The sequence below is a fragment of the Leptinotarsa decemlineata genome, unplaced genomic scaffold (genome assembly GCF_025532065.1).
Source record: "Leptinotarsa decemlineata unplaced genomic scaffold, Ldec_3_MD MMD2_tig00026374_RagTag_RagTag, whole genome shotgun sequence".
NCBI classification, from domain to species: domain Eukaryota; kingdom Metazoa; phylum Arthropoda; class Insecta; order Coleoptera; family Chrysomelidae; genus Leptinotarsa; species Leptinotarsa decemlineata.
This window is the reverse complement of record NW_027412710.1, coordinates 3528112-3555522: the sequence shown is the minus strand read 5'-3', so window position 1 is coordinate 3555522 and position 27411 is coordinate 3528112. Positions and strand designations below refer to the sequence as shown.

The window sequence follows — 27411 nt, the reverse complement described above, 5'->3', positions numbered from 1 at the left end:
TTATCTAAGCAGGTAGTTTTTTTCGGAGCTTTGTACATAGAAAGAAGAAGAAACTGAATCTCATTGGTGATAATTTCTTGTTGAGTCGAATTACTTTTTTTGAAAACTTCAGCACATTGAACTAAATCTTGTTTTTCAAACATTTTAAAGACTGTTGCTTTACCCCTCCTATAAAATACAGACGTCGTATCACAGCCAGTTATTGCGTGCAAAGACAGTACATGATTTTGACTCTTTGCAAAAGTAGATACACTTTTTGATGAATATATTTCGATTTGACTTTGAGCTTTTCCTGGCTTTAGAAAGAAAATAGTTTTTTCAGGTGGAGTTCGAGCAGTAAGAAGTACGAGTAAGTCTACATCTTCACCAACAACAATAGTTGTATTTGTCAAATTAAATTGATCTATAGCTGTTTCAATAATCAGTACGTCGGCATTGTTATAAGCCTGTTCAACCAATATATTTTCGCCAATAAACTTATCCTTCAACATTGAAATGAACCGAGATTTGTTGTGCGTATTTGCAAGAAATTTCTGTTGACTGGTAGGAACTGTCATAAGTTCATCAAATAGAATATCGGAAGATGAAGATGTTGCTAAAGTTCGACGACGTGGCATACTTATGCATATAATGACGATTACAACTTTTACAACTTTTTGACTCGTCGTATCTCAGAAACGGTGGCTCTAAGAAAAAAAAGGATTGATACATTTTTTGTAGAGAATTTTATGATCCACAATTTTTATCTGAAGTTATTTTATGATAAAACTCACCGTTTTCCTGAAAATTGCCAAGAACCAATTTTTTTCGAGATTTTTGACCTTTGACCTCGAATACATTTTTTTCCAGGCATCGCAATCATTCGGAATTTCAAAGTCATATTTTCAACTATGTTTTGAACAATTACACGCATTTGCAGCTTGTTGTAAATTTATGTATCTTCACTCTTATTTTTTAGTCTAATTTGACCGGACTATATGTACGGTGCTTATAGTCGTTGGTCGTTAAAATTTACGGAGAATGAATATTACGCGAGGTACGGCAACACGGTCAAGTGAAAGAATCATTGTGCCTCGCCTACCTGGCTAGTCGTTAGTAGTTTACGTTTTAGTGGAGTTATGTTATGATTTGTGAGTTCATTCTTTTGGGTATTTGTGAAAATAAACTACTTATCGACAATGTCCAGTGAATATACGTTCAGTAAGGATGCAAATAAAAGAAGGATTTTTAGTCGGAAAGACAAAACTTTTCTGGGAAGGACAAAAGAGAGTTGGGGTATGTTGATTCATTTGAATTTGAATATAGGAGTAGTTTCACTAATGCAGATTGATGAAATAAGAGTCGAAATGATTTCTTTTATTCCATAGATGAAACAGGAGTGAGAAAATTTTGTTGACAATTAGGAATTCTTTATTGGTGTAGGCAAATTGGATTTAAATTTACCGTATGATTTGGCCGATTTTTCAATCCTACAGAGAAGGTATTACGGTCTCATCGGTTATTTGAATTTTTATTCAAAGGTTATTCAATTTTTCTACGACTACAGAAAAACTGTTCTTTCTGGCGAAGAATATCATCAGAAAATCCTAAACTAGTGTAATAGGTACCTACTTACTTGAAGACTTTTAACCTAATACTTGTAATGAAACCATACAATCACAAACCGTAATTTTTTTATCAATATTTGTGAAGTTGTAGCACTTTTTCTATTTAATGAAAAGGAACAAATGCAGACGGCAGCTCTTCGTCGGTTGGCACTATGGGTTCGTTTACAAACAAAAGTATATAATTATACAGTAATTGACTGGTCAAAAATTGGAGGCGCGCCACTGCAACTTTTAAATTGTCTATGTCAAAGAGTACTTACTTGGAAAGTTGAGCGACTGAGTAATGACTAAATAAGTGTTATACCCAAAACTATAAGAGACTTTACCATATGATGTTATCAAATTGATGAGTGTTAATCAATAAATAAATAAAACATAGTAAAACATACAAACATTTACAAAATAAAACTTCACTTAGATGGTCATGATTTCAAATCCAGAACAACTTTTCTGAATAACATTTCCCGAGATTTCTCAAGATAAGAGTACTTTACTCTTATATCAAAATCAAATATTTGAAGGCTCCTCGTATATTACGTTTGTTTTACTGTATTTCGTTGGTGCATGTTCAGTTTCAGTGGATGCACAAACTTTTATCAAGAATATTATTCTGTAGAAAAACCCTTAATAAATAAGTTTCCCAAATGGTGCATACTTTGGGGATGACACTGTATATCGTTTACTTGAACTATACTAAAGATTATGTGAATCCAAGAATCATTTTTCAGTATGTTATACACCACGATAAAGCTACTGTGACAGCGAAACATATCGTGATATTATTGTAAATGAAGTTTGTGAAGATCAAATCCTTTCCGGTGTAGTTTGTAAAATTATTATTGATCTTCATAAAGTAATGCCCCAGTCAATCGAAAATTTCAAAATCATTTCCGCTTAATGACCCAAAAGACCTTTAACCTTTGACTCTTAATTAGTTGCACTGTCTTCTGAGTGGTCATTAACAAATTGAATAAACCGACGCAGTTAATGACCACAATAGCCAAGGTTTGGGTTAATTTCTATCAATTTCAAATCTGGAATTACATTTTCAGAGATTTCACGTAGGACATATTAAGAAACACAACTTCATATGAAATGTAGTAGCCATCGTTAAATATTTAGATTTATTGTGCAGATGAATGGTCAACAGAAGAGGTCAGAAGGAGTTTTTTTATAATGAAAGTGTTTATTTCGTAGATTCATACTTGTTAATATTCACAATACAGATATTTGGTATTCCACCATCCAATTTCAGTTATATAATCAATATGAAAAAAAAAATCAAAAATTTGAATATTCAATACTGATAATAATAATAATAATAAAATCTTTGACAGCCTGAGCTCAATGAACTGTGCAACCTAATAACCCCGGATGACGTTCGAAGAACCCTTGTGGGTTCCAAGACGGAGAACAGCCGATTCCGGATTGGTTTATCGAGGGGTGGACCGTTATAATCCCCGAAAGCGGAGATTTGTCGATTTCTAATAATTACAGACCGATAACATGCTTGAATTCGTGTTATAAGTTGTTTACAAGCATCTTATTTACATGAATACTCAACGCAGTTGATCGAGTGTTCGAACGGATATATGAGTAGAGAGGGTCGAAGAGAGGAGTCGCTGGATGTTCAGAGGCATTTGATACAACATCGCATGAGCTCATCTTGCATTTGCTCAGATGCCTTGCCGTACACAACAAAATAGTGACATACCTTGAACAACTGATACCACTCTGGCGAACTCGCTTCACCATAATATCTGGTCAAGCCAGAGTCACTTTCAGAAGGGGTGTATTTCAGGGCGATTCCCTCAGTTCCTTTCTCTTCTGCATCTCACTATTGCCATATTATCTGTTGCGCTCAGAAATACTGTGGCACCCATATGGATGATCTTAAACTTTATGCCTCTGGAGAGAAGGATCTCCATAAGTCCTTGAGGGTGGTGGAAAAGTAGACCTGTCGGATATAATCCAACGCCCTTCGTGGTATTAGCCAGGGGAGTAGTTGTTTTCTGATAGGTGTCAGTCCATTAACCTACTGTGTAGGGTGTTGAGACTGGCCTGAACGAATTGTTCTTTTAGATGATTTGATTTATAGCCAGTCTTCAAGTATGCCCACTGACTATACGTGAAAGATTTCTTTCCTTTTACGAGGAATTGGGCAAATTTGGATATACAGTTGGTTAACTCGTTCAAGGCAGATGGAGCAACGACAAACCTGTTGTTTGTTGTAGTCTTCAGCTTAGTTCGAGGAATGATACTCTGACGGAATTCGATTTTCAATTATCGGAAATCATCGACTTCATGTTGATGATATACACTACCTTGCACTGACGAGTGGCCAAACAGCCCGAAACCGGTCTGCAAGTGTGTTCCAATAATTGAAAATCTATTGCGGCAGTTGTATCGCCAACAGCATATGCAGGAATAACTTCAGTGAAGAATCCTGCACTGACACCTGTCGGATATAATCCAACGCCCTTCGTGGTATTAGCCAGGGGAGTAGTTGTTTTCTGATAGGTGTCAGTCCATTAACCTACTGTGTAGGGTGTTGAGACTGGCCTGAACGAATTGTTCTTTTAGATGATTTGATTTATAGCCAGTCTTCAAGTATGCCCACTGACTATACGTGAAAGATTTCTTTCCTTTTACGAGGAATTGGGCAAATTTGGATATGCAGTTGGTTACCTCGTTCACAGGCAGATGGAGCAACGACAAACCTGTTGTTTGTTGTAGTCTTCAGCTTAGTTCGAGGAATGATACTCTGACGGAATTCGATTTTCAATTATAGGAAATCATCGACTTCATGTTGATGATATACACTACCTTGCACTGACGAGTGGCCAAACAGCCCGAAACCGGTCTGCAAGTGTGTTCCAATAATTGAAAATCTATTGCGGCAGTTGTATCGCCAACAGCATATGCAGGAATAACTTCAGTGAAGAATCCTGCACTGACACCTGTCGGATATAATCCAACGCCCTTCGTGGTATTAGCCAGGGGAGTAGTTGTTTTCTGATAGGTGTCAGTCCATTAACCTACTGTGTAGGGTGTTGAGACTGGCCTGAACGAATTGTTCTTTTAGATGATTTGGTTAAACATATCAAACGTAAATATTAAGGAATGAAAAAATTCATGTAATGTTGGGATACATCAATAAACAATAATCCGCAGTCAAAAAAATTTTATCCCAATTTTAACGTTAATTATAAATTTGTTAATTAATAACTTTTTCCGAATTGAAAGTTGATATAAAAATCCCTATAATTATTGAAATAAAACCCTGGCATTTTTTCCTTTGGTGAAGTTATCCTTAATAGGCAAAAAAATAGATTACCGTTTCCAAAATAAAAAAAATATTATTTTCTATTTTTTCATTAACAATTGAAAATTATAATTTTATAAAAAATACATTACAATTTTTTTTTCAGTAATATATTTTTTCAATTTTTTACAGCTATTTTTTTTATTATTATTCTGGCATCGACTGCTGAGGTCATTACCCTTTTTTTAGTATACGATATCTGTTTATATTTTGTTAAAAATATTGCTTTCAGAAAGTTCAAAACATTTCTTATAGCTTTGGTACCGAGGCAAGTTCTGATATTATCCGGTAAGTTATATCGTTGTCGATCGGCTTCATACTGGGGCATTCTAAGAGAAGGTGTTTAACCGTCATCAAAGTTTGTCAATTTTCGCAGGATGGTTGTCTTTGCTATTGTTTTACAGCTATTGTTAATAATTTTATTAAACAAATACATTGTTTGTAAGCACTTCGTAAATTTTTTTTTGCATTATGTTAATTGAAAACAATCAAGATTTTTAGAAAACAAATGGTTTCCTAAACAAAGTTTTTTGTTGCTAAAAATGCGTTCGTTGATTAACAATCGTTTTTTGCAATCAAATATTAAAATGAAGGAACTGTTTTTTTCAATCATAAATTCTATTGTTCTTTAAGGTTTTGAAAAAACTTCTTTTTTATTCTTATTTTAATTGTTTATTAAAAAAAATTGTTATAAACAATTTTTTTTAATTTTATTTCTTTCAATACTTTGTTCTATAATAAAAGTAACTATGTGTTTTTTTTAATTCATTCTATTTTTTATAAAACTTTTAATATTGTGATACCTTGATACTTGTCTTTTTCATTCGCTCCTTCGCTTTCATAATTATATAATTATAATAACTTTTAAACTATTGCAGTTATGACAAATATGCTTTTTTGTTCATTATGAATTCAATAACAATTCAAGCATTTTACTAAAGTTGTAGTCCTATTATTTATTCAATTATTGATCGTTATTTATTAAAAAAAAAATTTCAAGTTTTCAGGGAATCTACTAAATCATTTAATTTTCTTAAACCATACAAATATGACAATAAGTGAATGTTAATGATCCTACAACTACTAAAAGTGCAAGTAATAAAATCCTTATGATTTATTGTTACATGACACGAAGTTTATGTTTTGATATATATACTTCATACGACCCTGCGATAAAAGTTTATAAACATTATTAATTTGTTAATTATGATTTTTTATAACTATTGCAAAATGAAATATCTGAAAATTGTTGATAATTTTTTTTTTCAATTGGTTTTCAGCTATGTCTGTTTTCACATTAAACAATAGCAGTTATTAACATAAGGTATTAACTTTTTACGTAATTTGTTTATCAAATTGTTTTGAACAAATAGAGAAATTCAATATTATTGAAATTTTTTTTTTTGCTATTTTGGTGTCTAGATATGATTAAAAAAAATCCTAATTTTGATTTTTAATTGTTTAAAATCCATTTTTTTATATTCCGATTATTTAAATAATCAGTTAAGAAATAATTTTGCTTTTAAAAATCATAATTTACACTTTCAAATAGTTTGGCGAAAATAAAAAAAAAAATGTATTCATCATTTAATTGTTTATTGGTTCAACAATTTCTTATAAACAAATATTGACCAACATTATATTTGATTTATGAAGCAGAAAAAAATTATAAAAACAACTATGTATAAAAGAGTGCCATAAAGAAATTATATAATCAATCAAATTATACAATTATTGTTCAAATAATAAACTAATCATTTAAACAATCGAAATATATAAAAATCAATTTTGAACAATTAAAAATTGAAATGAAAAAAATAAAAAATAATCATTATTATTTCTAGACAACGAAATAGCAAAAAATTTTTTCAAGAATTTTGAATTTCCCTATTTATTTTAAACAATTTAATGAAAAAATCACGTAAAAAATTCATATCCTATGTTAATAACTGCCATTGTTTAATGTGAAAACAGACAGCTGAATATCAATTGAAAAAAAATTTTCATCAACAATTTTTAGATATTTCATTTTGCAATAGCTATAAAAAATCATAATGAACAAATTAATAAATTTTTATGAACTTTCACCGCAGGATCGTATGAAGTATATATATCAAAAGGGCTCCACGAAGTTTAAAATTTATAGGCCAATTATTTATACATCCCAATATTTATGCCAACGGAGATTGGAAAAATATTTGTTGGTTAACAATTGAATAACTTTTTGAGAAATGGTGATTAAGCTTTTTTTTCTACGGGACACGATTCATTCAAATGTTAAGAAGATAGTAGATTTTTCAAATTTTTAAAATGACATTTTATGTTATAAAAATATTATTTCTTTTGATAAACTCTCTTTCAACGTCAAATCAACGGGACTTTTTCATCGGAAATTTCCTTCTCTTTAACGGTCTTTTTTCAAATTTGCTCAAATATTGATATTTTTTGAGTTATTAACGAAAATCTAAATACCATTTTTTTAAAATCTTATTTTGTCAATAACAATTGCAATTTTTTACCTGCACCAAAATCCTTCAAAAAAATTTTTCTAGAGGTGATTCCGAATCGAATGAGCTATCGCTCATACTTTTACGACCTTTATTTCAATTTTTCATGTTCTTGAACTTGTTGATTAGACTATCATACAGCTTCAAGAGGTTTTCGTTGCGGAGTATTATGGCGTTCCGTAGACGTACTGTTGATTAGATAAACAGCGGTAGAAACAACTCCATCCTGTCAAATAGCATTCTCATAATCGTTCATAAGATGTTTCTATTCATTCACAATCCCGCTTCATTGTGTTGAATGTAAGACTGTCACATATTGTTCAGTTCTTTACAGTCCTTGAAGATTTTCGGTTAGAGAATTGAAGCGAATTTGCACCCCTTTTTCATCGTCCAGACGTAGGATTTTGTTATTGTACAGAACTTACCCTGGTATGCTTATTCAAATTCAACTAATTTATTCAAGTAACAATTATACTCGATTCACTGCCACTGCACCCGAAATAATCTGCGCTCTCATTCAAAACTGTCTCGTATTGGTCGATAGTATAGTATACAGGGTGACCAGATGGTGTAGGATGCTTCCATCTACGAGCTGCACATCCTCTCCGTAGTCCCCGCATCGTCCTCTTTTGAGATGGACCATTGTACGTTTGTCTATCCCGAATTTAATACCGATAGCATGCGTGTACTCTTCCACCACCCTCAAGGACTGATGGAGATCCTTCTCTCCAGAGGCATAAAGTTTAAGATCATCCATATAAAACAGATGGGTGACCTTGTGCCTCCGGTTTCCGGGGGTGCCACAGTTATATCCTCGAGTCTTTCTGAGCGCAACGGATAATGGCAATAGTGAGATGCAGAATAGAAGGGGGCTGAGGGAATCACCCTGAAATACACCCCTTCTGAAAGTGACCCACCCTGTTTGAACTCTTGCTTGACCAGATGTTATGGTGAAGCGAGTTCGCCAAAGTGGTGTCAGTTGTTCAATGCATCTCACTATGTTGTCGGGTACCGCAAGGCATCTGAGCAAATGCAAGATGAGCTGATGCGAAATTGTATCAAATGCCTTACGGTAATCGATCCAGGCCATAGAGAGGTTACGCTTATATTGTATCGAGTCCTGCGTTACACATCTATCGATGAGCAGGTTCTCTTTACATCTAGCGACTCCTCTCTTCGACCCTCTCTGCTCATATATCCGTTCGAACACTCGGTCAACTGCGGTGAGTATTCGTGTGTATAAGATGCTTGTAAACAACCTATAACACGAATTCAAGCATGTTATCGGTCTGTTATTCTTAGGAATCGACAAATCTCCGCTTTTGGGGATTTTTTTTTTCACCGTAGTGTGCGCTGGTCAGGCCCTATCCCCCGAAGCCCCGATACATTCGGGAGGGCGCGCCAGCATAATCAACCAATGACCACTCCCCACACCGTCGGGTAAGTGATCATTGGGTCCGAGAATCATGTGCCCTGAGCAAACGCAGTGAGCCAAGAATGACAGCCTTCTGCATCTGTGCGGCTAAGATTTCTGCCTTAGTGCGGCAAGCCGGTATGATTTTGAGATTCGAGAGTAGAGAAGACATCATTCCACCAAGGACTCCAATAATGAGAACGACCATCTTGACAGAGTGATCTGGATAGAGTCTGCGGAGTTCGAAGAGAAAATCTCGATATTTTATCCGTTTTTCCTCCTCTTTTCTGACGATATTCGTCTCGCCAGGAGCTGAAAACTCCACGACAAATATCGTTTTGGTCTGGTGGTCGAGAAGGACTACATCAGGCTTATTAGCTTGTATGAGCCTGAGGGTGGGGAACGAATAGTTCCAATAAATTCGGCACTTCTCGTTCCCCACAACGGATTCAATTTCCCCCGGAGCGTAGGGCAACACCGGTGTCTCGTCAATACCGTAAGAGTGCCGTAGATGGTAATATAGCACTCTTAGGGCCGCGTTATGTCGATGGATATAGGCCGAGACCGCATATGCTGGACATGCTGATAGCAAGTGCATTAGGGTCTCGTATCGCCTCGCGGCAGGCCCTGCACCTTGTGTCAGGAACCTCTATACCCATCACGCGACTGCGGTAGACTAAGGTGTTGAAGACACCATCCTGGCAAGCCATGATGAACCCCTCAGTTTCCGACTTCAGTCCACTCGACCTGAGAAAAGCGAACGTCAGGCGCTTTGATAAGCCAAGGTCTTCGATGTTATTGAAGAAGACCCCATGCATCGGCTTATCCCTGTGACTCCGCAGAAGTAAGGTGATCTCTGCGGCTTTTATCTGAGCTTTTTGCTGAACGGGTTCCAACTCGGTGACAGAGTTGTAGTCATCTCGTTCAGAGTCGAAAACTATACCGAGTTCATCAGCTGCTCGAGCAGCTGCCCTAAGGAGAAATGCTCCAATTCCTGCTCTCTCATGGTCACGGACCATGCAGAGAAGGGGATCCGAACTCCTGACGACTTTACAGGCTGTATCCAGAACCATTCTGTCATGTAGACACTCCAAACTCAAAAGTCCACGACCTCCCTGTTGTCGGGGGAAGTACAACCGTGGAACGGACGATTTGGGATGCAAACTCCTATAGAGATGCATCATTTTTCGGGTCCTTACGTCGAGTTGATACAGCTCCTCCCGAGTCCACTTCACTACTCCAAAGGAGTAGAGTAAGATTGGAACGGCAAGCATATTTGTTGCAGCTACTTTGTTCTTCCCCGACAGTTCCGATGACTAGATCTGTCGAAGTTTGTGCTGATACTTGCCGCGGAGAGAGTTTTTCACTGCAGTTACCTCTTGTGAGTGGCGTTGTTCCACCCCGAGGTAAGTATACGTCTCTCCGGCATCCAGATGGTGTAGGATGCTTCCATCTACGAGCTGCACATCCTCTCCGTTGTCCCCGCATCGTCCTCTTTTGAGATGAACCATTGCACATTTGTCTATCCCGAATTTCATACCGATAGCATGCGTGTACTCTTCCACCACCCTCAAGGACTGATAGAGATCCTTCTCTCTAGAGGCATAAAGTTTAAGATCATCCATATAAAACAGATGGGTGACCTTGTGCCTCCGGTTTCCGGGTGCCACAGTTATATCCTAGAGTGTTTCTGAGCGAACGGATAATGGCAATAGTGAGATGCAGAATAAAAGGGGACTGAGGGAATCACCCTGAAATAGACCCCTTCTGAAAGTGACCCACCCTGTTTGGACTCTTGCTTGACCAGATGTTATGGTGAAGCGAGTTCGCCAAAGTGGTATCAGTTGTTCAATGCATCTCACTATGTTATCGGGTACCGCAAGGCATCTGAGCAAATGCAAGATCAGCTCATGCGAAATTGTATCAAATGCCTTACGGTAATCGATCCAGGCCATAGAGAGGTTACGCTTATATTGTATTGAGTCCTGCGTTACACATCTATCGATGAGCAGGTTCTCTTTACATCCAGCGACTCCTCTCTTCGACCCTCTCTGCTCATATATCTGTTCGAACACTCGGTCAACTGCGGTGAGTATTCGTGTGTATTAATATTATTATTATTATTATTATAGTCCCTCTAGAAATAAAAATCAACGTGTTCTTTGAAATTTTCGATTACACGTCCGTTTCTGACATACAGGGGGGTTGCGAAATGTCTATTGACATTCGTGGCTGTATATAAATAAATGTATAGTGTTCATTTTACGTAGCGGGGTTTAGCAAAGCACTTTTTTTCCACCCAACCACGTATGAAAAATAAAACATTTTGAAAAGGAGTGTGGTACTTATGAACGCACGTAAGAAGTTATACTTCGTTTTTTTGAAATCATTTCTAGGTTCCAAAATACTTAAATAAATGTTGTGAATACAGTTCCGGTTCTCATGCAAACATACGTTGTCTTTAGTTTTACTGTGATAGTAACTTTTTTTGAAAAACTAAAATAATGACTTGTTGACTTTAGGGACTTCTTCTCCGATCGCTACAGATGATGGTTGTGCCGATAACGACTGTCCTCAAAGATGCCATGTGAAATTGAGAGGACTGGCGGTCCCCTACGCCGGTAATCAGGCAGGATGTCGACGGGTCCGACGAGGTCGTCAGTGCGATAATAGATGTGTTATTTTTTGTGAAATTCATATTGAGAGGATTGGTGTACCAGCCAATGATCTATGATCCCAGTCATATTCCTGTTGCCAAATAACTTGGGGGTTGCTTGGCTGTGGCTACCACATACTTCGATATGATAACACTTTGAAGCTAATGTGACATCTGAATGAAAGTTTAAATGTATAGAGTAAATTAGTGATAATTGGACAGCGTTTATCAACGCTTATTGAAGCTCTTCGATAGCGAAACACGTGTCGCGGTCTTAGTGAAACCCTTTATAGTGAAAATCCTCCAATAAACTGTATTAATGAGTTTTAGTCTAGAATTTATATATTCCAGTCACCATAAAATATTGGGAATTGATGAGAGACTTCAAGAACAGCATGAAGGTGATTTTTGTAGAAAACATACTTCTACAATTACTGCCAAACCACGCGCATTTGTTAAATCATGTCTATCTCTTTGCTTCGCGCTTTATTTTGTATTGGAACTGAAATAGTTTTTCATTTTCAGCCAAAATTGGATTGTTCTACCTCATATTCTATGGAATGCTAGCGGCACTAGTGGCCATCTGCATGTGTGTCTTTTTCCAGACACTAGATCCACGCATTCCCAAGTGGCAGTTAGACAGATCCCTGATAGGAACTAACCCCGGCTTGGGATTCAGGCCAATGCCCACAAATAATGAAGAAAGTACGCTGATCTGGTTCCAAGGATCGAACGTTACTAGCTACAGTTACTGGGTCAATAATATTCTGGAATTCTTGGATAGTAAGATTTTTTAAATTCATTCATTTTTTAATAATCACTAACATCGTTATTATGATAGTAAAATGTCCTGAATTAGACAAATAGGTATAAGGCTTGATAGTTCGTACTGGAAAAATGAATCTATTTTTTTTCATTTGAAAATAGGAAATCCTGATATAAATACAGATCCAAAAAAGTAAAAATAGTATTCAACGAAAGTCATTTTTTGTGGAGGAAAAAATCAGTTTTTTATCGACCTTTTTTTGGGTTATTGTTACCTTCCACAATCTGAAAAAATATAAAAATTATAATGGAGAACTTTATACAAGTGTAGAAGGGCAAACTTTTTAGTTTACCCCGATAAGTTACTGCGTAAAAATCAAAAAAAAATCTTTCATTTCTCAGTAACTTGTCGTATTTAACAATTTTGCCTATCAAAAAAACTATTAAGAAATAATACTTATCGTTTACGTTTCGGAGGCCAAAATCTGCCTCCGTCTTCAGAAATGGATAAAAATCCGAATATATACGTAGTTATTCCTTTTCTGAGAGCTTATTTCTTTACTTCTTCGACAGATGTCAAAGAAGTTTTGAAATATGAAATGATGTCAATGTTGTTGATTTACAACTGAAACATTCGATGTAATACAAGGTACTCTCCGATATCAGTTTGTTGCCATGTCGCCACTATCCAAAGTTTTCTTCAAGATGGGTAGCCAAGTACGGTCTATTTCTAAGGAGCTATTCGAGATACAGTTCTCTCCAGACATGAGAATATACCCTGATTCTTTTAGCTTACGTCTCTTAGAATGAGGCTCATTGGTAATCTTTCTTGTCCTATTCCATTCCACCCGATGTTCATCGTCTGATTTTGAAATGTGTTCTGATAATTTTGATCCTGTCAATTGTCTATTTTTTATATAATCTCGATGTTCATTCTCACGCACTTTCAATGGTCTTGAGGTTTCACCAATGTAACTTTTACCACAAGAACAAGGTATTTTATAAATACAATTTTTTGTTTTTTCTTCAGTGTTGTTGGGTTTTGTATGTGTGAGTATAGATCTCAGTGTATTTTTTGTTTTGAAAGTAGTTCTAACATCATATCTATTTCCAATTCGTCTTATTTTTTTCAGATAGTCTTGGAATGTAAGGTATAACGTTAGTTGTAAAAGGTGTCGTTGGATGTTGAGTCGGTAATTGTTGAGTTGGATGTTGTTGAATTTGTGAAGCTGTTTGTATGTTCGTTTGGTTTTTAATTAACTCTTTATTTTCTATTGAATGTATCGTTGAATTTATGAAAGAATCTGGATAAGCGTTATCTTTCAAAACAGATTTAATTAATGATATTTCTTTATTGAGATTTTCAGTTGAATTGCATATCATTTTAGCTCTTTTGTAAAGGCAATTTATTATACCTTTTTTAACACTCGCATGATGATTTGATGTATAGTGGAGATATCTATTTGTATGTGTTTTCTTTCGATAAACATTTGTATCAAGTTGATCTGATGACTTCTCCAACATTACATCAAGGAAAGGGAGTCGACCATCTTGTTCAATCTCTATTGTGAATTTTATTGTCGGCTCCCGCTCGTTGATATAATTCAAAAAAGTATTCAGGTCATCGTTGTTTCTATTCCAAATAGCAAAAATATCGTCAACGTATCTCCACCAAACTTTGGGACCATTCTGATAAGTTTCAACAAAAGATCCTTCAAAATACTCCATATATATATGTTACTTACGATGGGAGATAAAGGGGAACCCATAGCCATGCCAAATTCTTGTTGATAGAAATAATCTTTATATTGAAAATAGGTTTTGTCTATACATTTTAAAAATTCTATTATAGAATTAACATCCAACTATATATATATATATATATATATATATATATATATATATATATATATATATATATATTCAGCCTATTGGGCATCGTCAGTACCGGGCAGGCGGTCCTCGATTGAAGACAAAATGGGAAAAAACCAAGAAAGTACTTGATACAAATAGCTGCGTAAACGCAAGCGAAACATAAATGGAACCACCTATTGGTGTGACACCCAAGTCAACTTGCCAAGTTGATTTTCATGGAATTATTTTTCAGCAGCTTGACTGCATTAACCTTTCTATTCTATTATATATACTTATATATAAATATATATCAGCCGCCTGCCCGGTACTGACGATGCCTGTATTTGTACTGCATCAGGTAGTCTTCTTTGTGTTAGATCTTCTCTAGGAATGTGTATGGTTTTGCTTAATATATTGAATGTGAGGTCTTGTTGTGTTTTGATTTGTACTTGTTCCTCGATAAGTGATTTATGACTGTTGAATTTATTGATGTTCAAGTTTTCCCAAATGTCCATGCGGTTTCCCTTGTTGACTTGTTTTATGAGTTATATGTTATGTTATGTATATATTATATACGTATTATATATGTATGTATTTTTTCCTTTATCAAGAATATCTACAAAAAGTATGATGCAAACATTATATAGTAATAAAATATTATAAAAGACCCACCAAAGTTAGTTTAAAATATAAATAGGCATATAAATCCAAACATAGAAAAGCCGAAAAGTCAAATGCAAATTTGACGTTGAAATTTTGTCACAGCACCAGAGAAAATGTGATTTTTAAGATATTTGCAAATACAGTGAGATTTTAATGATGTGATATATAATTTTTTATATTGAAATTATTTGTTTAATTTTATTGATCAAAGGTTAAAATATAATTGTAAATTTGACTTCAACTTTGTATTTTTAATATTTTGTTCAAGTTATTATTATTTTTACTTATGTGAATCATTTCCAGAAATACCCTTTTGACTTATTTATTTTCAACTGTTGAAATTTTTGTATTTTCATAATCCATAACATGATCAGAAGAGATAACATGTTCAGCCAGTCCACAAGAACGTTTGTTGAGTCACTTTTATGTGACTGCAGACTCAACATATTCTATATTCTAAAATTGAAACCACTCTCAGCAATGAAGAAAAATCTAATATTATATATAGTATTCCATGTTCTTCTTGTGATTCAACTTACATTGGTGAGACCAGTTGTAGTCTTCCTGAAAGAATCACGAAAAAGGTTAATATGGATACTTACAGTAAATATCAAAAATATATATGAGAACACTGTATAGAATAATTATAGAAAGTTTGTGAAAGATTTTTGTCAAAAGATTGAATTCAAATTGACTCAATAGTTGTCAAAATCGATATAACTTTGTTTAACAATTTTGAAAAAAGAAATACATCATTGGGAATTTTTCATCATGTATTTCTTTTTTCAATTTGTTAAGTCAAACACGAATTTTCTCTGACATTTTGTTGTAAATCAAATATAACTAAATATTTCCATGAACATGAACTATTTGTTTTTCAAAATTGTTAAACAAAGTTATATCAATTTTGACAACTATTAAGTCAATTTAAAATCAATTCAAAATTTTTTACAAACTTTCTACAATTACTTTATACAGTGTTCTCATATATTTTTTTTTTATATTTACTGTAAGTCAATATCAACCTTCTTCTGTTAAAATTAAACCAAATTGTATTTTAGATAGCCCTGAAGAAGCTTTGAAGTGTACTCTTATAACATTACATTTTCAATATTTCGACAATGGATATTGTCATCATCAGGGAGCTGAGATGATAGACTTTGAATTAATACAGAACTTAAGTTAATAAATGAATACTTACAATGTTAGTGAGATTGGTCGCAATTGAGTTAGAGTTAAAATTAAAATATGAACGTTGTAATCATGATGAAAACAAGTAACAACTGTACATATACAAGACATATGAATTAAATGAAAGCTACAATATATATATATATATATATATATATATATATATATATATATATATATATATATATATATATACGTTAAAAAGGAATAATCATAAAATTTTATTTGAGAATAAACGTGGTAATCTTAGGTTAGAAACACATCACTTGTCAGTTCATTAAAATTTTCAAGAAGTAGACTTGGCATTTGCCGCTGGTGCAATTAATCAAAGAGTTACAGTTGCTTTCAGAAGAAAGAGTTTTGTTACATAATTTTTGTTGATAAGTTGATAAATTAATTTAAGTAATGTCAAATGAGTTGTCTTTGAAGGAATTCCAATTTTTGACAATAAAAAGTAAATAGAAATATGTTTCACTTAAATGTTGTAAGTCAGTTTTTTTATTCAGACAATTTTGTGATTGCAAAATGTAAGTCATTTCAAGGAATAATATTTTAGAAACATTCCTCTCTTCAGTCAAGATTTTTACTGAGTTAAAATCCAATACATGTCCATTATTATAAACATGTTCACTAAGGGCACATCTTTCTGGATGAAGTCTACAATCACTTTTGTGTGCAGATATTCTGTCTTTTAATAATCTGGCAGTCTGACCAATGTATTCAGCACTGCAACTTATACAAGGGATACTATAAACCACTTGAGATTGAAATTTTTTTGGGATTTTATCTTTTAAGTTTGAAAAAAGGGAATTAATTGTTAAAATAGGTTTGTGTGCAATTTTTAAATTATCAATATTTTTGAAAATTCGTGTGAGTTTGGGTGTAATATCACTGGTATATGGTAAGGAAGTAAAAAGATAATTATTTATCTGAATGTCATTATTATTATTATTGATAAGATAAGATAAGATAAGATAATAAGATAATATTTATTGACCAAAACGCGATACACTTGGTATATGTGGTAAGTCAGGGTATATATTTAAAATATGACATTATGAGGACCCCAAGTCAAATAATCAAATGAGTACTACATTCAGTGAACTTACATCGCAGTGATAAGGCACACACAAAATAAGCAAAAATATATACATAATAACAATGTTAGACTAGGAATGCCAGACAAAACTTTAAATTAAAATATATTTGAGTTGTTTGGGAGATCGTCGTTCAAGAAGTCCTGATAACTATAATAGCATTTCTGTATTAGAAGGTTTTTAATATTGTTGTGAAATTTTAGGTTACTCTTGACCTTTTTAAATTTATCTGGTATCTTATTGAAGCAGGTGAAAGCATTGTACTGTGGAGATTTTTTGAAAAATGACATACGATGTTGAGGGATTTGCAATAGATGTCCATTTCTGGTATTGTAGTTATGGACAGTGGCGTTCTCTGTGAAGAGATTAGGGTTTTCCCTAGCAAACATTATGCATTTCAAGATAAAGATGCAAGGCGCTGTTAACATTTTTTTCTCAATAAAGATAGCACGGCAACTGTCCCTGTAGTTCATATTGAATATAAGTCTTATAATTCGTTTTTGGGCAACAAAAACTCTCATAAAATCATTTGCCCTCCCCCAGATCATAATATTAAAATTGATATGGGAGTATACCATAGCATAATAAATGCTGAGTAACGCTGATTCTCTTAATGTTGATTTCAGTTGCTTTATTGCATAGTATGCTTTATTTATTTTAGAACATGTATTGTCTACTTGTTTTTCCCAGTTTAGATTAGAATCTAAATAGGTACCAAGAAATTTCGTCACCTGTACGTTTTCAATATCATATGTAACAGGAGCATTTAGAGTATCAGTCCTAAAGTGAAACTTCATCGATACTGATTTGGAGGTATTAAGGATAAGTTTGTTTCTTTGGCACCAAGCACTGAACTGATCAACAATACTTTCAGATTTACAAATAAGTTGCTCAACGTTTTGTCCCGTTAAAGTTATGGTAGTGTCATCCGCAAACATCGTAATGTGTCCATCTTCTATATATTGAGGTAGGTCGTTTGTATATAGGAGAAACAGTAGGGGGCCTACAACCGAGCCCTGGGGCACACCGAGTGTGCAAAGTACCTTCATGTTTCTTTCGGACATGTAAGATTGTATCCAATTAATTATATTAATTGGGAGACCTAAATTGGATAGTTTAGGGAGTAGAAACTCCGGGCACACTGTATCGAAAGCCTTCGATAAATCGAAGAATAAAGAGAGGACATATTTTTTGTTTTCGATCTCAGTGTATATGTAATTCATTAGATGATAAGATGCTGTTTCAACCGATTTTTTTCGTCTAAAGCCATGTTGGGAATCGCATAAAAGATTTTCATTTTCCAAATGGTCCATTATTCTTACCGAAACTACTTTTTCAAAAAGTTTTGATATGGAGGGGAGTAAAAAAATTTGTCTGTAATTTTCAATTTCTTTGCGGCTTCCTTTTTTATGTACGGGAATAATTACCGCTCTTTTTAAAACATTTGGAAAAATACCTTGTATTAGAGATTGGCTCATAAGGTAAGTTAATGGTTTAATAATTGTTGGAATGATTTTCTTGAGAGTGATTATAGAGAGTTCATCATAGCCTGCAGATTTTTTATTTTTCATTTCAGACAGAGCGCTTAGTACCTCGTATTCCGTTAGAGGGTTGGATGAAAAAGGTAATATGGTACCAACCAATTTAGGGGTAGTACAGGGAAGGGATAAATTTTGTCCAAAGTGGTGGAATGCCGCATTTTCTGATCCCATTGAAAAATTATTAGCAAATAATTCAGATACTGCAACAGGCTCCATTATATGTTCATTATCTTGCTGGAGAGAGATCGTTAGTTTCAACCCATTTTTATTTCTCCCGAGTTCATTGTTTATAATGTTCCACTTTTCTTTTATTTTGTTTTCGGACTCACCTATTTTTTTACTAAAGAACTCTTTTTTTGCCATGTTTATTTTTTGTTTATGCTCTATCAATTTTGTTTTATAGCTTTCGAGAAATGTTGGATCAGCTTCATGACAATTGGACAGAAGCCAAAATAGATTCCTCAAGTTCTTTCCTTCCTCAATGATTTCCGGAGATATCCAACATTTATAGTTCTTTTTGCCGCATGCTCTCTTTTTTGGGCATGATATATCAAAATACCATAGAATTGTATTGATGAAATAGTTGAAAGCATCATTTAACGTCATGAGGTAAATTAGAGTCCAGTCTTCACTTAGAAGCTTTGTTCGGAACTCCTCAATATTTTCATTTCGAGTCTGACGTCTCAAAACTGGAGAGGTATTATTAGGTTTTTCAGTAATATTCCTGTGCTGGTATACCAATACATGAGCTAGATGATCGGCTATATTAGGTTGAACTAGTTTACATTCATAACTAGATTGCGGAAGACTGGTCGCCATATAATCAATACAGGTTGAACTCCTATGAGCGTTTCTATTGGTGAATACTCTGGTGGGACCTAAATAATTATTACTGAGTTGATGTGAATTAAAAATATCTAATATAAGCTTAGTATTCATATCATATTTCTGGTAATTTATGTTGAAATCTCCACAGACAATTACTAAATTAGAACGGTCAGTGGCTACATTGAGTGCTTCAGTTAACCTATTTACAAATGTATTTAAATTTCCATTGGGTGGTCTATACACAGATACAATAGCAATTTTGCAATCATTTACTGTATAGATGATAGAGGCTAATTCAATTACACATTCAATTGAAAGTAATCTAATATGACCAAGTTCAGAGAAACTATTATCGGTTTTTGAGAGTATCAAAGTACCCCCATGAATATGGCTTTTTCTAGAAAAAATTGAAGCTATTTTATAGTTACCAAAATGAACATCGTTTATTCCACAATTTTCTTGCATCCAGTGTTCAGACACACACAAAACATCAATATCGTACGTTTTCACAAACAACTCAACTAGGGAATGATTATTTAAAAAACCTTGCACATTTACATGACAAAATTTTACAGGGGAATCCCTGATTGTGCTTAGATTAACGTTTATATCAGCAGATTGATTTGTTCCTGGTTGGATAATAAAAAATCACTATTGGAATTAGTTGCTGTAATATAAGTGTCTGCTACGGTATTCTGTAGTTCTTCAGCAAGTGATATTGGTCGGTCTTCAACAGCATTAGATTTGACTGAGTATTCGGAGGTAAATGATATTTGAGACAATCGGGGGTACAGATGATCGGTTTGTTCATCGCAGGTTGTAGGGGCTGTAGGATATATTTTTTGTGATACTCGGTAACTATCAAGACCCAACTGATCTGATGCAGGATTGTGAAGTGTACTGTAATGAGTACTGATGTGGTTGAGTATAGCCTTACATAAGAACCATTTTCGCCATTACATTCAATAATATTATTTGGTAGTTTCCATTTTTGAAAGTTTATTTTGAGTGCTAAATCGCTATTGTAGATGATGTTGTTGATATTTCTACTATCGTTTCTGTAGAGCTCAGTAATGAAAATTAATTGAGGCAGACTATCATTTCCTACAAATAAGTTAGTTAAGTCTTTAATGTTTGCAGAATAATTTTTCGACCAGAGAATGATTATATCATTTTTACTGCTATTTTTAATTGCCTCGATAGTGGTGCTTATTAGCTCCTTTTCACTGCAGTTAGGTTTGAGGATAGATTGGGTTAAGAACTGGTTTCCAGCTTGTCTATTTAATATATCCGCCATATTTCTACCGTTTTGGCCTGATATTAACAAGATATTCCTTTTGTTGTTTCCCTCTAGTATCTTGGACTGACTATTCTTGAGGATCGCTTCTTTATCCTTAATTTGGGTGTCGTGTTCCTGCATCGTTTGTGTAGATATATGTCCAAGAATATATCCACCTCCACCACTGGAATAATCGTGTGATTTATCAGACGAGGTGGAAGTAGCCTTGTGCTGAGTTTCTTTACTCATTGTTTGTGTGTAAATACTTTTTGTAGGAACTTTATATCTCCCAATGTCTTTTTGTAGTTCCGTTATCTTTCCTTCAAGTTGAGCGATGATAGCTTTTTGCTGCTGTACTAGGCAATTCAATTCATGTTCAGATTTCATTACCTCCTGTAGAAATATATCGTGCTCCTCTTTCAATCTTTTTATGTAATTATCTTTGTCATAGCTATCTTTACTCAGGTCGTGGATTGTTTTTTCCAATGAGCTGATTTCCTCCTGGTCAACATCCGTGTAAGAATCTTCATTACAACAAGCTATGATATTACCGTTTAAATATCGAATTTGATTTTTCTTTTTCATTAAACAACTTTTATGATAGATGCCTGAGCAGGTTTTGCATACGTAATAACTAACTAATTTAGATTTACAACACTTAAAGGACATTTTTGTAGAGGTTTCGAAACTACGTGTTCACTCCGCGAAGTATAGTATATATATCATTGTCCTGACTTGGAGAGATTGAAGGACGAACGTTATGATCTATTTCATTTGGGGACGTGTTAAACAATATCTTGTTCAATAAGGTATTAGGACATGAATTTTGTAAGAAGAGGTTTAACAGGATTTTGAAATTTTTCAAATGAAAGGACGAGTGCCAAATAACTCCAAGGATTTGTTTGTAACTAGTCAGCAAAGACTACCTCTCTCTCTCTCTCTCTCTCTCTCTCTCTTTCTATTTATATATATATATATATATATATATATATATATATATATATATATATATATATATATATATATATATATATATACAGGGTGTCCCTGGACTTCCTCTTTTCCTCTCGGGAATGTATAGACGTAACAGTCTTCGTAACCAAGTTACGGGCCCTCGAAGTTACAAAATGAAAAATGTTTTTCTTTGATAACTTTTCAAGTGAATATTCAAAATCATCCAAATTTTGGTAATTGACTAAACAAATGAATTCCGTCGATGAGCTTTCATGCAGGAGTCAGTTGTTTTGCTACAAAGTCAGGAACGGACTACTCCCGATGGTCCACACCCCAAAACTTTGAAATGACAGATATTTTTCAACAAAATAAGGTTATTTGGACAATTTTATGAATAAAAGTACTCGTGGGAAAGTCGATCGGAGCAACGAGTCTTGATAAAAATGTAGTTTCACTCGACGACATCAAACCCGCTCGTCCACCATTATTTGAAATGAATAATTATCAAAGCAGAAATAATAATGATAACGTTAATTCAGCAACATTTATCCTGAGATGTCTACCATTATTCGAAAATATTAGTTTTTAAGGAAAATGGAAATGATAGGTAAAATGTTCATAACGAATTTTTATAATGCAAACACGAAACTCAAGAGCCTCAAGAGCAAACAGAAATGAAAAATCCGCTACAGAAACTGCTCGATATGACCACCTTCTCTCTCTATACATTTTCTTAGTCTGCGAAGACACCCTCTCTGTACTTGAAATAGCATTCCAGGGTCGTTTCGTATGGCTTCACAATGTAATGTTATTCTATTCAACAATGCATCTCTTGTGTGAATAGGTGTAGCGTAAACAAGGCTTTTTAGATGCCCCCACAGAAAGAAATCCAATGGATTCAAATCCGGAGACCGCGATGGCCATGAATATGGCCCACCTCTACCAATCCATCTATTGTGGAAAATATGGTTCAGATGGTCACGCACAATCAAACTAAAATGAGGAGGAGCGTCATCATGCATAAACCACATATCTCTTCGGGTTTGCAATGGAACATGTTCCAAAAGTCCATTCAAATCGTTCTGAATGAACTCCAAATAACGTTCTCCATTCAATCGGTCCTGTAGAACGAATGGTCCTATAAGATGGTTTCCTATGATACCAGCCCAAACATTCACGTTGAATTTTCGTTGGTGTTTGGTTTGCAATATACCATGGGGATTTTCTTCGGCCCATATATGGAGATTATGAGAGTTGATAACTCCATCTCTACTGAAACCTGCTTCATCAGTGAATGAAACTCAATTAATAAAAGTCATATCCTCTCTTTGCCTATCCATGAACCAATTGGCATATTCCAGTCGTGCTGGAAAATCTTGAGGTGTCATGGCATGTACCTTCTGGATGTGAAATGGGTGGAGCAGTTGTTCCCTAATTATTCTATGAATAGTGGACTTGGATGTATGGAACTGTTCTGATAGATTTCTGATGCTCATTGAAGGATCATCAGCGACGGCTTCCAAAATATTTTCCTCCAATACAACGGTACGTACAGTCCTAGGAGCGCCCTCACCACCTCGTTTTGGCAAAACTGTACCTACAATAATATCGAAATAAAACAACGTGTTCAAATTAATTATCAATTATTACATACCTGTCTCCCTCAAGCTGCGATCGACACGCTCGAATGTTTCTCTTGACGGTACCGTTCGATTGGGAAAATGCTCGGAATACAGACGACGAGCTTCTGCAGCATTACAAAATGCTCGTCCATAAAATACATGCATATCTGCATATTCATTGAATGTAAACTGTTCGGCCATATCAAAAAAATTCAAAATATCCTATAGAATATTGACAATACAATGATAGTCATATGACAACGCACCACTCAACAAAACAAAATCGCATTCCAGTTTTTCATTTTTTATCAAAACTTTCCAAAAGGTTTTTTTGTCAACATCTGTGAAAGAAATATTATTCCCTGGATATTTTTCACCTGATCATGTGCAGCCGTTTTTGTAGTTCATTCGTTTGCTTTTTATTAGTATAGTAAATATTTTTTCCGATGTGCGTTTTTTCAGCTAAATTTAGATTCGTGTTAAAGAATTTCTCCCATAAAATTATAATTATCAGTGAAACTCCTCAACAGTTTAGCTGTGAAGAAGAATTTGAAACATTCGAATGTTGAGTTTCATGAGATTCAGATAACTGATCAACACGAAACGTGATTATTCCACACGTATTATGTACATACAAAATATGGAATAAATTCGATATTTCATAGTAGAGTAGCTTGTTAGTTTAAAAACACCACGAATCTGCAGAACTTGATATTTGCTATCACAATTGTGACTTAAACTTCCATATAGGTACTGTACTTTTTGTTTACGACTTCATTTTAGCATACTTTGTATTATTCCTGTTATAAATGTTGTTGAATTAACGTTATCATTATTATTTCTGCTTTGATAATTATTCATTTCAAATAATGGTGGACGAGCGGGTTTGATGTCGTCGAGTAGAACTACATTTTTATCAAGACTCGTTGCTCCGATCGACTTTCCACACGAGTACTTTTATTTATAAAATGGTCCAAGTAACCTTATTTTGTTGAAAAATATTGAAAAATATCTGTCATTTCAAAGTTTTGGGGTGTGGACCATCGGGGGTAGTCCGTTCCTGACTTTGTAGCAAAACAACTGACTCCTGCATGAAAGCTCATCGACGGAATTCATTTGTTTAGTCAATTACCAAAATTTGGATGATTTTGAATATCCACTTGAAAAGTTATCAAAGAAAAACATTTTTCATTTTGTAACTTCGAGGGCCCGTAACTTGGTTACGAAAACTTTTAGGAAAAAAAATTATATGAAGTACTGGTGATATTTTGACCCCATCTATACATTCCCGAGAGGAAAAGAGGAAGTCCAGGGACACCCTGTATATATATATATATATATATATATATATATATATATATATATATATATATATATATATATATATATATATATATTCCGATTGATGCAACTAATTTTCCTTTATTTTGAGTTTTTCAATATTAAATTCTACAAAAAGGATTTGAAGCTTTATATCTTCTATAAATTATCTGCGAGCGCTTTCGACAGTTGGTAGTATTGTCATCTTCTGGCACTCCTCAAGGAGTGCCAACTGTCGAAAGCGATCGCAGATAATTAATAGAAGATATAAAGCTTCAAATCCTTTTTGTAGAATTTAATATTGAAATATATATATATATATATATATATATATATATATATATATATATATATATATATATATATATATATATATATATATATATATATATATATATATATATATGTGGCATGGTAATTGGTTGAAATCATTCAATCCTCTGAAAAACAACGATTTCATAGATTGCTTTGTTCTTGTCCTGGAAATGTGGAATTGATTGATGGTTCTTGTGTTGTAGTCATGAATTTGATTATTGTACGTAATGAAGGAATCAAAGTATTTTGGTAATAAATTTCTGGTTATTTTATAGATAAATATCATACTTGAGTAATACAGCATGCATTGAATGGAAGTGTATCTATTGAAAACACTTTCCCAAAACCAGAACAAAATTACGGTCTCTCGACGCGCGTTTCGCGTTAGCGTTAGTTGTCATGTACCGGTCTCAACAATTTTAAACATTTCTCACTTATTATGTAGTGTGTAAGAGCCTAATGAAATAAATTCATTATTTCGGTTACTGTACATATCAAAAAAAATCCCGAAACACGCCAAATTGAAATCATAATTTGACATTCTTCAACGTGAAAATGCCAACTCTACTTTTAACCCCCTTCCAATGACAGGTAAAACTCCCAATTTTCAAATGGGAAATATAGGTTTGTGGTATATCGTTTGAAAGGTCTCTTTATTCTCTATTAAAAAATGTCAAGTTTATTGCAACAATTAAGATAAAATAAATTAAAATCACGTGGTTACCGAAATTCGATAAAATACACTCAAAAACTAAAATGTACTGCAAAACGTGATTAAATGTAGAATACGAAAAATAACTATGGATGCTAACGAAGTAGATGTTCAAAATGTTCACCGCGAACGTCTTGGCAACATCCTAATCTCAAATAAAACTGTCTTCTAACATTATTTAACATATCAGGCGTGACCGACCTAATCGCAAGCGTTATTCGTTCTTTCAAGTCATTCAAATCTGAAGGTTTAGTTTTGTACACATTGCTCTTTACATATCACCATAAAAAGAAATCTAATGATGAAAGATCAGGTGATCGCGCTGGTCATTCAATCGATCCTCGCCTCCCGATACACCGATTGGGAAATGTTGTATCGAGGTATTGCCGGACATTCACTTGGTAATGTGGTGGTGCTCCACCCTGCTGAAACTATTTCGTATTCACTCGAACTTGAGGGTTTCCTGGATCAGGATATAAATCTGCTAAATTTGGAATGACATCTCTGCATATAAACTAGGATATCATATTGGTGAATATGACTATAAAATTATATTGGACATTTCCAACTAGAATACTCTGGCTCATAGAAGATCAGAATCATATCTTACACTAATGTATGGCTAACATTGAATGTGGTGGATGCCTGTCTACTCAAAGTATGTGGGTTTTCCCCAAACTCGAGCTGGTTTTTTTATCTGCCCCACATGACCAAGTTCGCGACACTGCTTCTCTGTTTTGCTTATTGTTCCTTGAGATATGGGCGGAAATTTCTCATGGAATAGGCGAGCTACTTCCTGTTGTGTTCGGGTTTTATCTCCGTAATCAATCATTTGTAAAACTGTTATTTTATGCATTTCCGTTAATCTAACCATGTTTCAGATTTGAAGTTAACAAACTTTAAACTTTATTTTAAACACTGACAATTGATGTTGCAACATACAATACAAGTTGGCAAGGCGTTTTAAACTAACGTTGCCACGAAAATTATTAACAGTTTTTCCAAAGGATATCATATGAAAAGAACACTGCTATGGTTTTTACTTACTTTCTTATTTTCAATACCTCAACATGAAATAAGTTTTGAGTATATTGCAATAAGTTTTGAGTGTATTTTATCGAATTTCGGTAACCACATAATTTTAATTTTTCTACACCCGTACTCTAACAATACACTTATATGACCATAATCCGTTTCATAATGATATCCATTATGATACAGATTTTTCATAACGATACAGATTATCAACCAATAGAAACCCATAATTTTTCAATCAAGAATCCTGTTCTTTTGTTTGTCCTAGATTCTAACCTAAGTAACTAATTGCTTTATTTGTCAAAATCAGTTTATTACCTACCTATATTATCAAAATGTCTGAAAACAGCGATATAGAAGGAATACCATCGACTCCAATATTTTTAAAAGATCAGAATAATTACAGTTGTTATATTCAATATAAATATAATTAGAATCTTCATAGTTTTCATATATCCATGATAATACCATTAAGTTGGTGTTTTTTTAAAAAAATATGAGTTAATTACTGTAAATGTGTTCAGTACAAGTATAATATTTATAGTTTTTCATTATTTATCGGGTTTAGAAAAAATAGCGTATGCAACTCTCATTTAATGGTTATTAATATACTCGCATATACCATACAAAACTCGCCTTCGGCTCGTTTCGTATCCCGGTTGATGCTCGTGTCTTAATAACCATCATTACATGATCGTTGCATAATATACTATTATTATACTTTCC

General features: G+C 34.0%; 1 protein-coding gene across 2 annotated transcripts in view; it reads left to right on the top strand.

Annotated features, from left to right (window-relative positions):
* Positions 1–27411, top strand: part of nrv2 (nervana 2) — a 55194-nt gene that overhangs the window by 11232 nt on the left and 16551 nt on the right. The window contains exons 1-2 of one of the 2 annotated variants that reach the window (XM_023159068.2): positions 1039–1275; positions 12035–12292. In XM_023159068.2, the coding sequence (XP_023014836.1) occupies positions 1179–1275; positions 12035–12292 (355 nt within the window). In that variant the 5' untranslated portion in view covers positions 1039–1178. Of the gene's footprint in view, positions 1–1038; positions 1276–12034; positions 12293–27411 lie in introns of those variants that run through there. The other variant, XM_023159067.2, reaches the window with a different exon arrangement.